We start from the raw sequence: 15,024 nt of genomic DNA, 5'->3' as shown, positions 1-15,024 counted from the left end.
CCAATAATGTTGGTTTATTTCTAAATAAATAGAGGAACTTTGCTGTAAAAGATTCAAAGTTGCTTAAAAGAGCACAATTTACTGAGCATATATAGAAAGCAAATACTGTAGTTGAGGTAATAATCTCAGACACGTTACAGTAGACTTAAAAAACAATGAAATTGTATAAAATATTTCTAGCTAAATAGGGTTTTTTTGCCTATCCTTTTAAAGCTTTTTCTGAAACAGATTTCCTTCTGTCTCAGACTAAAAGAGTCCAGTCACTTATTTTGAAGGCTGCTGGGGAAATGGAGAAGGCCTTATTTTCTTTTCTCAATCTGAATTGCATCTTCTCTCCCTTTTTTACAGAGAAAACCTTTTTTTTTCTGAAGCAGAAAGCAAGGGCTATGGTAACCTCACTTTGTAGGTAGCCCAGGGCATGTAACTGTCTTTCATGCAGATGTAGATTCTGGGATGAGTTGTGTATACTAGGTCAGAGCCTGTCCAGCAAGACAGACTAGGAAATAGGTCATACTCTTTTTTTATACTTTATTAAATTTATTATTTAAAACATTGGACACAGTACAAACGGACTGACATACCTTCTTGTCTACAATATTCATATATGTATATGTACACATAAAATACACTTAAGATACAAATCAATTATATATAATACAATACTTAGAACAATCAGCCAATCTATAAATTCTAATAGAGACCTTCCTTTTGTTCCCGCCAAAGATAATTTTTTTTCCAAATTTTGTAGTAACCTGATTGGTCTTTATTTTTAATTTCCAAAGTTAATTTATCCATTTCTGCGCATTCCCAAATTTTCCTTATTACCTCGTTTTCTACTGGAATTTCACTCCTTTTCCAATTCTGGGCAAATGACATTCTTGCTGCTGTAATAATGTGAATCATCAGATACAACTCGTCTTTGGGGTATTTCTCTTTTGTTATGCCCAATAGGAAAAATTCTGGACTGAACTCAACTTCTTGTCTTAATATTTCTTTTAGCCATGTCCAAATCATTTGCCAAAATCTTTGTGACTTGCTACAGGACCACCACGTATGAAAAAATGTACCTAATTCTTCGGAGCATTTCCAACATTTAGGAGATATTGTCTTATACATCTTGGCTAAACGTGCTGGAGGAAGATGCCATCGGTAGAACATTTTGAATAGGTTTTCTTTGTAAGATGAAGCCAGTGTTATTCTTTTATTTCTGTCCCAGAGCGTTTGCCATGTATCAAGGTCAATGCCATGTCCCAAATTTTTAGCCCGAAATAGGTCATACTCTTGAATGGAATGCTTTTTTTTAAGAAAATAATTATACCAAGCCAGGGAACCTTTTCCTATAGAGTTGCCAGATTTGAGATCTAAGTAATCTAGAACTATATTAGTAGCAATGAACAGACTGATATGCTTGAGGAGCTTTACAAAATCTTTCTACTCACGTGAATGAGTCAGAGAGACATGTTTGGAAGTAACAGTTTAATATGTACAAATGTCCTTAACTTACAACCACAACTGGGAACAGTATTTATTTATTTATTTATTTATTTATTGAATTTGTATACCGCCCTATTCCCGTAGGACTCAAAAGTACTTCCATTGCTAATCAGGATGATTGTTAGGTGAATTGCACCTGATTTTACAACCTTTTTTACTACAGTCATTAAACAAATCCAGCTTCCCTGATGACTTTGTCTGTCAGAAGCTGGCTGAGAAGATCGCAGTTGACAATCATATGATTCCATAATGCTGTTACTATCATAAAAATACTGGTTGCTAAATGCCAAAATTTTGATCACATGACCATTGGGATGCTATAACAACCATAAGTGTGAGGACTAGTCACAAGTCACTTTTTTCTGTCCTAACTTTGAACAGACGCTAAACAAATGGTCATAAATTAATAACTACCTGTAGTGCTTATTCATGAATTTTAATAGTGTATCCCCCCTCTTCCATTTTCTAGTACTGTAGATTGACTTGCAACTTGCCAGTGCTGAAACTGACTTTCTCCCTGCAAGCTTCCTACATATACAGTAAATGGAAACACTACCAGGAATTCAAGGGAGGGAGGGAGGCAGGGAAGAAACAAGTTTTCCGATGTGCCCTGCCAGCATCCCATAAAGAAAATGGTGAAGCCAGCAGGAAACCACTCTTGGTCCCACTGTTTTTTGTTTATTTTTTTGCCTGCTGTATGGTCATTCTAGTTCTCTGTTTAGATAAGGAAAATCTCTGAAATGATGACCCAATGGTCACAGGTATCTATTCTACCCCCCAAATGGAGCTATCAAATGCCTGGCTAGCTTTTCTTGAAAATAACTAAAAAAAGGAAGTGATCCTCTTTCTCTTGGTAGCTACTTGTAGGATTTTCATTGATGCTTAGTTAGCTTACCTCCAACTGTTTAACATATGTTTAACATATCTGCAGTATCTCGACTGAAAATTTATTCCATGTCATATCCGGACACTTTTCTTCAATGAAATGCAATCAGTAGCAATCACTGACAATGGAAAACAGAAAAATGATAATTGCAGCCCTACTTTTATTAATTTCTTTGAATACTAGACATGGACCACAGAGACCTCAGCTTCCTGCTGTGCTTTAACTTGTGACAAGTTTTGATGATAAATTATAATTTTAGATTTTTGGCACCACAATAATGGTTAGGTGTGACTGTTGTTAGTATTAAGTCCAATATAGTTGATCATCTAGTTTCTTTTTCCACTTTTAGAACATTGATAGTGTCTGCAAAGCACATCAAGAATCTGTGGGATCTATTTTGTTCACTTATTTAAGACTTATGTAGCCACTCATCTTGTATACCATAACTATGGGCAGCTTACAGAAAAACAATAAAAACTGTATAAACCATAGAAATAATGTCCAATCCCACAAAGTTAACACACTGAATTCACAGAACTGACTGAAGCCTTGCTCTAACTCAGACATGTCAAGCACAAGGCCCGGGGGCCGGATCCGGCCTGCGAAGTGGTTTCATGTGGCCCGCGAAGCCATCCTGGAAACAGTGAGGGAACGGCCCCCACTGCCTTCGCCCTGGCCCAGAGACCCTCCTTCTGCCAGATACCCTCAGATCTGTCCCACTCCTGCCCAGGCCCCCATAGGCACCCTTGATGAGAACGATGTAGAGCTGGCCATGCCCACCCAGTAGGCCATACGCACTCTAGCCACACCCACCCAGTAGGCCACGCCCACCCTGGCCATACCCACCTGGCCCCTTGAGGGCAACCGCAATGCTGATGCGGCCCTCCATGAAATTGAGTTTGACACCCCTGCTCTAACTCCAGTGTTTCTCAGCCCCAGCCCCTTTAAAATGGGTGGACTTCAACTCCTAGAATTCCCCAGCCAGTGCATGCTAGCTAGGGAATTCTGGGAGTTGAAGTCCACCCATCTTAAAGGGGCTGAAGCTGCGAAACACTGCTCTACCCGATCCTTACAGGGGTCTTCCAGTTGCCACAAAGTTTGCTTCCCAGTTGACGTCAGGGCAGTTGAATTCCCCTATTCTCAAAGTGATGCATTTCCTGGATATCTTGGCCATCTCGTCTGTGAACACTTTGCTCTGTCTTTTGCTTGGCTGAGTGTCCTCAAGTCCACACCAACATCATTTTTCTTTCCCTTTAATATTCACCCAGACACTTCCAGCAGGATTTTCATTTTTACTTTCTCTACATATAATGAAACTCCAGCTCCCAATTTTGGGGCCTGTTTCTTTGGAATAAATTATATCCTTCCAGTACAGGTAATCCTCAACTTCAGACCATAATTGGAACTGGAAAACAGTCATGAAATGCCTGGTCATAAATCTAATGCTATGCTGCATTCACGGTCAATCAATGGATTTATGCCTAAGACAGTACGCAGCCTTATGATAATTTAGACATGTGATGAAAGCATTTTATCTTATATAGTCACTGGCTAGATAAATTAATCTTTTGTTCAATAAATCAACTAAGATTTCTTTGTTCCACGTTCAGTATGTTACTATGTACTACAAGTATGTATTTATGAAAATTCATGCTTGATTTAGGTTTGTTTTTTTAAAAAAAGGATTTCTGCAGGTAGCTGCTTTGCATGGGAAAATGTCATATGGAGCCTGTTGTACTCAGTCAGAGGTCAGGCACTGAAATTCTTCAGTTTATCTTGTTGCAACCACTTTTTACAGTTTGTTTTACATTCTCTGGTTATTGCTGCAACTTATCAAACTAAACCAGCATTACCAGTTCATACATACATACATACATACATACATACATACATACATATAAATAACTGGTATATTTCTATCTGTCCAGTTAGAATAAGTGTGTGTGTGTGTGAGAGAGAGAGAGAGAGAGAAAGAAAGAAAAAAGAAAGAGAAGAGAGAGAGAGAGAGAGAGAAGAAAGAAAGAAAGAAAGAAAGAAAGAAAGAAAGAAAGAAAGAAAGAAAGAAAGAAAGAAAGAGACAGACAGACATCTAGTGCAGTCTGAATATTTAAGTGCCTGGCAACTTTAGATTATTTAATTAACCTGTATGATTAATTTAGATAACCAAAAAACCCAGAAAAAATAACATCACTACTATTGAGCTGCTTTCTAAAGATTAATTGCATCAAACTTTATTTGGATTCATAAACTCAGGCACTTTATAAATATATTCAGTATCTAAAGGACAACTTATCTCATTCCTAACCACTAGCTCAATTTTCTGTTTGAATTTTAAGATAATTATCAGGTATTTGAACATTACAGCTCAAGAGATTGGTTCAAGCTGGCATATAGTTACTGCTGTAGGAACAGCTTTCTGTAATTAATCCATGGGAAACATCTGCCATTTGTCAATTAGAGATCAGAACGCGTTTTAAAAATAGAATTCTTGGCTCTTATTTCTTTTCATGGAAAGACTAATGTGTTAAGTAGGGGAAAATGAGCTTTAGAGCGAGGATCCCTGGAATTTAACCTCTTCTCTGAGCAAATATACAATCAACAGGGAGCTGATGCTCATTTTTTTCTGCAGGAGAAGCAATATTTAAATCATATTTCCCTGTCATTTGGAACAAGTCAGTGCTCTGTTTTCTGCTGCCAGAGAAGAGGGAATCTGGAAGTTATAGTAGTCCCACATATTTGAAAGGCTAATTAAAAACCTCTGGATTCTTATTAATATTTGCTATGAAGTCATATTCACAACTAATCTGCTTATTTTTATTGTCTTCTTGAAAATACAATATTATAATACAATATTATATTATATTGGGATTCCTTGGGTCACTGCCAGCATTCCTTCTGTTTTTAGTAATTGGTCAAATTAACATGGAGTTATAGAAAATGCATTATTGAATGCTCCCCCTCCATAAAATTGTAATGCAGCATGCAGCTTATTTGCCACCATATTTATCTCACTTTTTGCAGTAAGATTTTTAAAATATATGACTTTTAAGTCACACATAGGTAAAGGTTCCCCCACACATGCGTGCTAGTCGTTTCCGACTCTAGGGGCCAGTGCTCATCTCCATTTCAAAGCCGAAGAGCCAGCGCTTGTCTGAGGACGTCTCCGTGGTCATGTGGCCGGCATGACTAGACGCCAGAGGCGCACGGAACGCTGTTACCTTCCCACCGTAGTGGTCCCTATTTTTCTACTTGCATTTTTACGTGCTTTCGAACTGCTAGGTTGGCAGAAGCTGGGACGAGTAACAGGCGCTCACTGTTACGCGGCACTCGGGATTCGACCCACCAAACTGCCAACCTTCTGATCGACAAGCTCAGCGTCCTAACCCACTTAACAGCTTTAAATGATGTTTTTCTAGTAGGCTTCAAACTGAATTCAAGGAAAATTTAACCAAGCATCCAAATAAGATGAATCCTGCATTGGAAAAATGTTAACTGAGCATAGTTGCACAGACAAGACATCAGTATTAAAAAGGATCTGCCCATCTACCTCAACTTGCAAGGGATGTGTGTGTGTGTGTGTCTCAGAATCAGGCCTGTAATATGTTTATGTACAAGGTATACAGTCCGCTCTTTATAAATAGAACCCAATGAAGAGTTCACAATACCAATTGAAAACCTAAAGTAGTGTATGTAGCAAAATATCTAAAACATAAAAGTTAGAACCTCCAGCAGAAAGAGCCAGAAATGCAAGATTTTGCATACACTGAAAAGCTTTCAGACTTATAAAGCTAGGGTAAAACAAAAAACCTTCACTGATTAGTGAAAAGACTATAAAATAGTCAGGTGAACCTTTCTTAGGGCATTCCACAATGTATAATATTTTTATTATAATATCTACAATATTTTAAAAGCACCACCCCAAAAATCTTAAAAAACAGAATTACTAATGGTCATTTGGTCTCATGATGACGGCAGTCTTCTCACAGCATGTTGTCTCCAAATAGCAAAATCACCTGTATAAAATTCCTCAGGGTAACCTGAGAACATTCCACAACCAGGGTTATATTACTGGCTATTCCTCTCAAATAGCTACCCTCTTATTTCAGAAAGTAGGGGAAAGCTTCTGAAGATCTTGAAGACCAGGTCAACAGATGAGGTGAGGTGCCGTCCAGGTTGTGTGGGGATGGTCTTTCAAATAATTGATTCCAGAGAGTTTGAGATTCACCTGGGAGATACTGCTGTATGTCAAAAACCTGAACATTTGCTGCAGCTTCAGAACATGGGCTTGACTTTCTTGCTATAAAATCCAAGCAAAAACACCTGCTGTGTGTTTTTTGTGATTTTTGTCCCAGTCCTACATTTTGGCTTCTCAAGAATATCCTTGCTTATTGTGAAAAAAAGCTATACTGGGGTGACAAGAAAATTATTTATGTGGCAGAGGACTCAGCTAAATGTTCTCATTGTAGCAAAAAAGGGCTTCCATTCTAACCATTGACCTTCACTTTTCAGAGATCCTGAATGATGTTATACACAGCATGAAGAAGGAAGGAGAATGGAAAGTTAGTACACCTCTGTGTCTTGGATGAGTTAAATTTGTCTAATCAGTTTACTAATCTAAATTGTATGCATCTGCACTGGACTTTCTGTTTATATATTTAGTAAATCTGTGATGCAGTTAATTCATCACACAGTAAACTCTGGGCCTTGTGTTCAGTAGACCTGCTGTATCCTTTACTGTGACACTTAAGGTTCTTCACGCTTCTCATATCTTTTCCTGATGCAGCAAGGTAGCAAGTGAGCCTTGAAATTACTAACTGAGACAGACAAAGATGTTATTAAATTAGTTTTGCTCTACTGAGTTTGCAGGTGTGTTATTTAGCTATGCTGATTATCTCATATCTAACCTACAATTTGTTGTCAAGTTAGTAAATATACTCCATCTCAGAGTATTCAAAAACATAATTGCCCCTTTAAACTATACACCCACAGATGCGCACACACACACACACACACACACACACACAAACAAACAAAGATGGAACCCTCAGTGCTGTGACCAATCTTGCATTATACTACCCAAAAAAAGAAGTGTTAGCTGATGATAGAAAGCAGATCTGAAAATATCCTTTATCTTTGTGCAGAGAAATTACAGTACATCAATGAGATAATAGGTTTTAAAGAACTCTCCAATGCAAGTAAAATTGTTTTAAATGCCTAACTCATCGTTACAGTACTCTCTTTACTCAGATGGAGAACAAAAATGGGTCCTTATTTCCAGGAACTGGAATAGTAAATGCTGACTTACTAGCAAAGTAGTATTATGATCCAGCCATTCATAATGATAAAGATGCCTTAGAAAGAAAGTCAGATCCCCAAACTTAAAACCTCCAGGCTTATTTTGAAATAGGACTTAATTGGGGAGGGAAAGAGAAATGGATATGGATGTGGGCTTATTTTAGTTATCTGTACAAGTTTGGGAATAGAAATAAAAAGTTGGAAGACCAATATATAATTGAATAGGAGAATAGGATACTTAGTTTTATAATTTCATTTTTAAAGAAGGAAGTGCTTTGGAACATGAGTATAACTATTGTTTCATGCCTTTTGTGATGTAACTAATTATTTTAATTATACCTTTGCTCAACTTTAACGACTGCTTCTTTATGTATAATATTCTTTTTCTTTCTGCCCCTGAAGGTCCTCATTATGGATCATCCCAGCACCCGCATTCTTTCCTCCTGCTTTAAGATGTCAGATCTTTTGGCCGAAGGAATCACAAGTGAGTGGCACGTGCAAGATACTATCTGTCTGGGGTTGATCCTGTCAACAGAGGCCTTCCTTAGAGCTGGAAAGGTTTATAACTTTTGTAGCACAACTCTTGCCTCAGTTCCCCAACACAGTGCATCCGTCCAGGCATAGCTGGGCCCTGGTTTCTTTAGATCATTCTGCATTCAGCTTCTTCTGGTACTGTCAGAATCAGATAATGTCTATCCTTTTACTACTGTTTTTCCTCTTTCCATACTCCCGGGAATTGTTGGCCAATTCTTTGTCAATCTAATAAACATTTTACTTTCTTCAGTTATTGAAGATATAAACAAGCGCCGAGAGCCCCTTCCCAGTCTGGAAGCCATCTATTTGATCAGCCCCATTGAGACGGTAGGTCCATTGCCAATCTGGGCAGTTAATACATTGATAAATGCCTCCTTAAAGATAGATCCTGTGAAACCTCTACATATACCTACACGAGTAATTAGCACTTACTGCCAACTCCTTGGGAAGGGGAAAAAAAAGTAGAAAGAACAAAGGCAAATGCTTTTGATTGCCCTGTAGCCTCAAAAGGAAAATTATTCATCCCAGAGGTCACTATGATTAAGGGTAGTTAGGGTCAAGATATGGGATTTCTTAGAAAATGTTTGGGATTTGTACAACTGCTGCTAACAACCTGTTCTCCATTTGCAGTCTGTTCGTGCTCTGATAAATGACTTTAAAGGCACTCCCACATTCACCTACAAGGCTGCCCACGTGTTCTTCACGGACAGTAAGTACAAGGAACGTTCTCAGGCAAACAGGAAGATGTCTAGGACTGTCTTTACTAACTTTGTGTCTAGACCCAGCTCCCAATAAATGTTGTCCAACTTTGTGTCTAGACACAAAGTGGGACAACATTTATTGGGAGCTGGGTTAGTGAACAGGTACTTAGCCAATATAAGTGTTGACCTGTAATATATTACATTACATTACATATTACATGCTATGAATCAAAGGGCTATTGTGCAATTGCTTGAGATATAATAGCAGAGTGTATGGCTGCTGGTCCTAGGGATTTTTTTTTCTTCCATCTAATGGCCACTGTCCCTCAGATAGGTGGGTGTAAGTCTCTCCTTTTGAAGTGGGGTCCTGGAGTTCAGTTGGGCCTATTGATTACGTACCTGTCTCCCAGCTGCGTGTCATCGGCCCTGCCTAAGCTTCTCGACGTCTTGTCCGGGTTGGCAATTGAGTTCCCCAGGCTTATAGTTCTGGGGGATTTCAATCTGCCTTCCGTGGGTGAGGCGTCTGAGTTGGCCCGGGAGTTCTTGGCTTCCATGACGGCCATGGACCTGACTCAAATAATTCAAGACCCAACCCATAATGGAGGGCACACACTCAACCTGGTTTTTATCTCTGGGCAGTGGATTAATGATCTGGGTAGGGGGGATTTAATCATCCAACCCCTGTCATGGTCCGATCATTTTCTTCTCTGGCTAGACTTTCAGTGCGCCACCCCCCACCGCTGGGAGGCGGAAACGACCAGGTGGTTCCGCCCCAGGCGCCTGATGGACCCTGAAAGGTTCCAGATGGAGCTTGGGACATTTCCTGCTTCCCTTGCCCACGACTCTGCCGAGGCCCTAGTAGAAGCCTGGGGGAGGGTGGCTGCTAGGGCCTTGGATCGAGTTGTGCCTTTGCGGCTTGTGACCTGGCGCAGACCCCGGGTGGCCCCCTGGTTTACCGAGGAGCTCTGGGAGATGAAGCGCTGGAAAAGACGCCTAGAGAGCTGTTGGAGGTCCAGCAGATCCGAATCTGATCGAACACAGCTAAGAACTTATCTTAAGTCTTACCTAGTGGCAATGGAAGTGGCAAAGCGTGTTTACTTTTCCGCTCTCATTGCGTCCGCAGATAACCGCCCAGCCGCCCTGTTTAGAGTGACCCGCTCCCTGTTTAATCAGGGACCGAGGGATGACCCCTTGCAGGGTAGAGCTGAGGAATTTGTACAGTATCTGCAGGACAAAATCGCTCAGATCCGGACTGGCTTGGACTCCGACTGGGTGGAATCTGGTGGAGTGGAGAGGGCAGTTCTTGATCATACCATTTTAATAACCTTTAAAGCCCTGCATGGCTTAGGCCCGGGGTACTTGCGAGACCACCTGCTGCCATTGTCAACCTCCCATCGCCCGGTTCGCTCCCACAGAGTCGGCCTCCTCAGGGTTCCATCGGCCAGGCAATGCCGGCTGGCGACCCCCAGGGGGAGAGCCTTCTCTGTGGGCGCGCCGACCCCCTGGAATAAACTGCCTCCGGAGCTGCGGATGGCCCCTGACCTTCAGTCCTTCCGCCATGACATGAAGACGTGGTTGTTCCAACAAGCGGGCCTGGACTGACTACGATTTTTAATTAGGCTTTTACTGGGTTAAATTGTTTTGTAATTTTGTATTTATTGTTTAATTCTCTTTTAAAAAATTTTATATGTTGTGAGCCACCCTGAGTCCTCAGGAAGAAGGGCAGCATATAAATTTAATAAAATGAAAATGAAAATGAAATGAAATAATTGTGTCTGATGCTGAGAGGCTGCCTGGACAAGTCCCTGCAATTTTCTTCACAAGGTTTTCCAGAAGTGGTTTGTCATTCCTTCCTTCCTAGGTCTGAGAGTAAGTGAATGGTCCAAGATTACCCAGTTAGCTTTGTGCCCAAGGCAGGACTAAAACTTAGTCCCCCAGTTTGCTTTACTACTACGCCAAACTGGCGCTCTAATCCATAGTGACTAGATTGTTGCATTTTATCTATCTGATTCATTCATTTTTGGCCAAAATTGTACAATTCATGTTAAGCCATGATTTGTTTAACCATGATTTGATGACTAAATTATTTGATTCATAAATTCTGCTGGCAGGTTAACCAGGTCCTACACACCATAGTGCTAAATCATCTAACATATTACATACAAATAGACAAAAAAATTATTTCCTCGTGTGATTCTTGAACCCATTTCACTGAGAGTATGAATTGTTCTAAGAGCCCAGAGAAGAATCTGACCAAGACGGCTCAAAAGTTAACTTCTGTTCTGAGACACTTACAAAATGTTAAGTGTACGTTATAATAGTGCCCCCCCCCAAGGGCACTATTTTGGGCACCAAGGACCAGTTCCATGGAGAGAGGTTTTTCCACGGATTGGAGGGGGCATGGTTTTGCATGCTGCCCGCAGATGGGACTTCACTTTTTTTGTGCGGCCCAGTTTCTGGCATGCCGCAGACCGATGCTGGTCCACAAACCGGGGCTTGGTGACCCCTTGCTTTATAGCTTCTGGAGTAGACCTATAACCATAAAAAAAAAAAACTTGCAGAAAAATGAGTGGCACCATTTGGAGGATGATAAACATTAACTCCCACCCTTCTCTTTCAGCTTGCCCAGATGAGCTCTTTAATGAGCTCAGCAAGTCCCGGATCACGAAAGCAATCAAGACGCTCAAGGAGATCAATGTTGCCTTCCTTCCCTATGAATCGCAGGTGAGGGGGGGGCGGGGGAAAGGGAACAGAACAGGGACCTCTAATTTTTGCCCTAGTCTCAAGGGCGTAAAGATACATGAATGAACATAGCATACTTTTGCTTTGAGAGATTTCACTTTTGATAGAAATGATTACACTGAGTTACTCTCTATCTTTAAAATCTTTGCAGAAGAGAAGGAGCAGAGCTTCCTCTATAGCACTTCATGGGGGAGGGGGGAGGGAGAGGCAGGATGGCTCAGTGGTTAAGAAGTTGAATTTGTCAGCTGGAAAGCTGACCGCCTGGGTTCAAGATCCAAGTGCTGTCAAGTAGCCCACGGCTTATTCTCCTGTATTTAACTAGAGGGGGTGATTTTCTTTTTTTCTTTCTTGCAAACTAGTTATTGAATTTATGATTAGCCAGCCTGAGAGCCAGGTTGGTCTAGCGCAGACATGTCAAACACAAGGCCCGGGGGCCAGATCCGGCCCGCGAAGTGGTTTCATGCGGCCCGCGAAGCCATCCTGGAAACAGTGAGGGAACGGCCCCCACTGCCTTGGCCCTGGCCCAGAGACTCTCCTTCTGTCAGAGACCCTCATATCTGCCCCACTCCTGCCCAGGCCCCCATAGGCACCCTTGATGCGAACGATGTAGAGCTGGCCACGCCCACCCAGTAGGCCATACGCACTCTAGCCACGCCCACCCAGTAGGCCACGCCCACCCTGGCCATGCCCACCCGGCCCCCTGAGGGCAACCGTAATGCTGATGCGGCCCTCAATGAAATTGAGTTTGACACCCCTGGTCTAGCGGTAAAGGCACTACACTAGAAACCAGGAAACCATGGGTTCGAATCCTGCCTTAGGCATGAAAGCTGGCTGAGTGACTTTGGACCAGCCACTCCCTCTCAGCCCATTTCCTCATACAAGGTTGTTGGTCTAGGGCAGGAGTAAGCAACCTCGGCTCTTTTATGACTCATGGACTTCAACTCCCAGAATTCCTGAGTCAGCATGGCCTACCCCTGGTCTAGGGGAAATAGAAGGAGGAAAGAGCATTAAGTATCTTCACCGCCTTGAGTAATTTATAAAAATAATAAAGGCGGAATAAAAAAAAAACTTGACAAACTCCCGTGTTTGTAAACTCACTTTCTCCTATCTTTTTCTATCAAATTGCCCTCCACCCACTCAGCGTTTTGATTACTTTTAACACATCAAGCAAGAAAGTCCTTAAAACTTTGAGTCAAGATTCTTCTAAGATTAGGTAAACCAGAGAACACAACGTTAATTACAAGGTTCTCAGAGAAACTGGCAGCATTTAATGAAATATTGTACATCCATAGTTTTCAAAATAAATCTGCTTTATGACAGACTATTTTTAAGGAACCGGGCGCCACTATTGTGAAAAAAGAAAATGTTACCCGAGCACTGTATGAGTTTACACTTCCTTCCTCATAGATCACTAATATGACACTCCCATTGTTTTCTCCATTTCTTCTCTCTTTCCTTCTCTTCAGGTGTACACCTTGGACAGCGCTCAGAGTTTCCATCACCTCTTTAGTCCCTACTGCAGGGAAGATAAAAACAGCCACTTAGAGAGGATGGCAGAGCAGATTGCCACACTGTGTGACACCCTCAAGGAATACCCTTCAATTCGCTATAGGAAGTTAGTACAAAGGGAACAGGAAGGGGAAAACTTCTATTCTACCAGTATTCTGTATAAAAACCCTATAAAGAGAATGAGGACAAATTGGGGTATAATACTTGAGAACGTGGGACTACAATTGTGGAGCATATTGGGAGGCCACACCTATCTATTATGCAATGGAGCATCCTGCTACTATTAGTTGATGCAAGGACTGGCCTACTTCTTATATTTATATATTTATATTTATATTTATTAAATTTTTATACCGCCCTTCTCCCGAAATACTCAGGCTGGTGTACAGGGCAATAAATATCAAAATACAAAAGTTAAAAAGAAATAATTGTGCCCAATATAATACAATAGTTAAAAACCATGTTAACACCCAGACCAGCTCATCTGCAGGATCTGATGTTTTAATCGTGTGTGGGGCATTGTTTCATCAACTGAGCCCCCCTTGATCCCTCCTGGACACATCTCTGTTGCCAGGGATTGAAAGCAGAGTTTCTTACAGTATGCGTGTATAAGAAAGTGGGCCAAGAACTGCAAGCGGCAAGACACTCTTTGCCTTGTCCAGGCACTGATTTTGCTTGGTCACCCTTCCAGAGTGGCAGAAGTCCTGTTTCTAAATAACTGTGTGTTTGTGGTTACAGTGGTTCTGAAGACTGCTTCCAATTGGCCCACGCAGTGTTGGTGAAGCTGAATGCCTTCAAAGCTGACAACCCAACCATGGGAGAGGTGAGCAATCCCAGAACATTCCCGAATGTTGAAGAGCAGGCAGTGGGTGGAACAAGATTGCAAAGACTGTTGTGTCACTTAGAATGAACAGATCGGGTGTAAAAGCTAACCATTTTCTAGTCTCCCATCTCTAGTTGGAAGAATCTAGTCTCTCATGACAAGTTGGAAGAATCCGTCTTCCAAATACTATCCTTGATTATAAACAGCATATTGTTAAGTGGAAGTGAAGATGCCCAGCCAAGCATTGTCAAGATGCTTTTCGCAGAGGTCTCCAGGACAGGCTGTTTGGCATCTGGACAGTTCTTTCCAAGTCAAGTTTAGACATGCACTAAAGACCAAGATCACAGGGAAAAATGACTGCAGTCTCTTTCACTGCAGGTTAACTGTTTAATTTGGAATAGTACTATCTATGTACAATGATTCTGCTTTAACCCTTTCCCCCACATACTATTCAGCAACCTCCAAGTGTTCTCCAAGTGACATTTCTAGTAGGTGAGCAAGAAGCCAGGAAATAAGACAGTGATCAGAAAAATGGTCTATACAGACAAGATTGAAGCACACTATTTGAACAAATTCTCACCACTGCATTTCAGTTCTAAACAAATTGTGGTGGGAAGTCCTCCAGGTTTTCCACATATCTACTTAGCTAACAAACTATTGATCTTTATGATTAGATACATGTCCTGTCCAAGTCCTGCTGTGGTGCCTCACTATGGCAGTGGGGAATATTTCTGGGATGGGATGAGCAAAGAATGCCAAGAATATATATTTCCTGCAGCATTACGCAGGGCATGAATGAATCCCAGCTGTCCATCTAAAGAAAGCAGGTACCTATAATGCTAAATAAAGATCCTGGAGGCAGATGATCACTTTAATGACAACAGCAAAAGCATAATTTCATACTGCACAGGAGAAAGCAAGAATAATCCAAGAAAAAAACATGGATAAAAATATAAAATGATTTACAATATAATGCCGGATGATGGCCCCTCAGGTTGGGCCATCAACTTACTATTGTTTTTTTCTTACTACTAAGAAAT

At 41.2% G+C, this 15,024-nt stretch overlaps 1 protein-coding gene across 1 annotated transcript in view; it reads left to right on the top strand.

Moving 5' to 3' along the window:
• STXBP2 (syntaxin binding protein 2) overlaps positions 1-15,024 on the top strand; it is a 46,539-nt gene that overhangs the window by 17,869 nt on the left and 13,646 nt on the right. Inside the window, exons 2-8 of the mRNA XM_081317672.1 lie at positions 6,890-6,939; positions 8,078-8,159; positions 8,460-8,536; positions 8,840-8,918; positions 11,531-11,634; positions 13,119-13,267; positions 13,900-13,984. Of these exons, the coding sequence (XP_081173798.1) occupies positions 6,890-6,939; positions 8,078-8,159; positions 8,460-8,536; positions 8,840-8,918; positions 11,531-11,634; positions 13,119-13,267; positions 13,900-13,984 (626 nt within the window). The remainder of the gene's footprint in view (positions 1-6,889; positions 6,940-8,077; positions 8,160-8,459; positions 8,537-8,839; positions 8,919-11,530; positions 11,635-13,118; positions 13,268-13,899; positions 13,985-15,024) is intronic.

This window comes from Vipera berus, assembly GCF_964194415.1.
Source record: "Vipera berus genome assembly, chromosome: 2".
Lineage (NCBI taxonomy): Eukaryota > Metazoa > Chordata > Lepidosauria > Squamata > Viperidae > Vipera > Vipera berus.
Note: the sequence above shows the minus strand (reverse complement) of the source record. Positions and strands in the feature narration are given on the sequence as shown.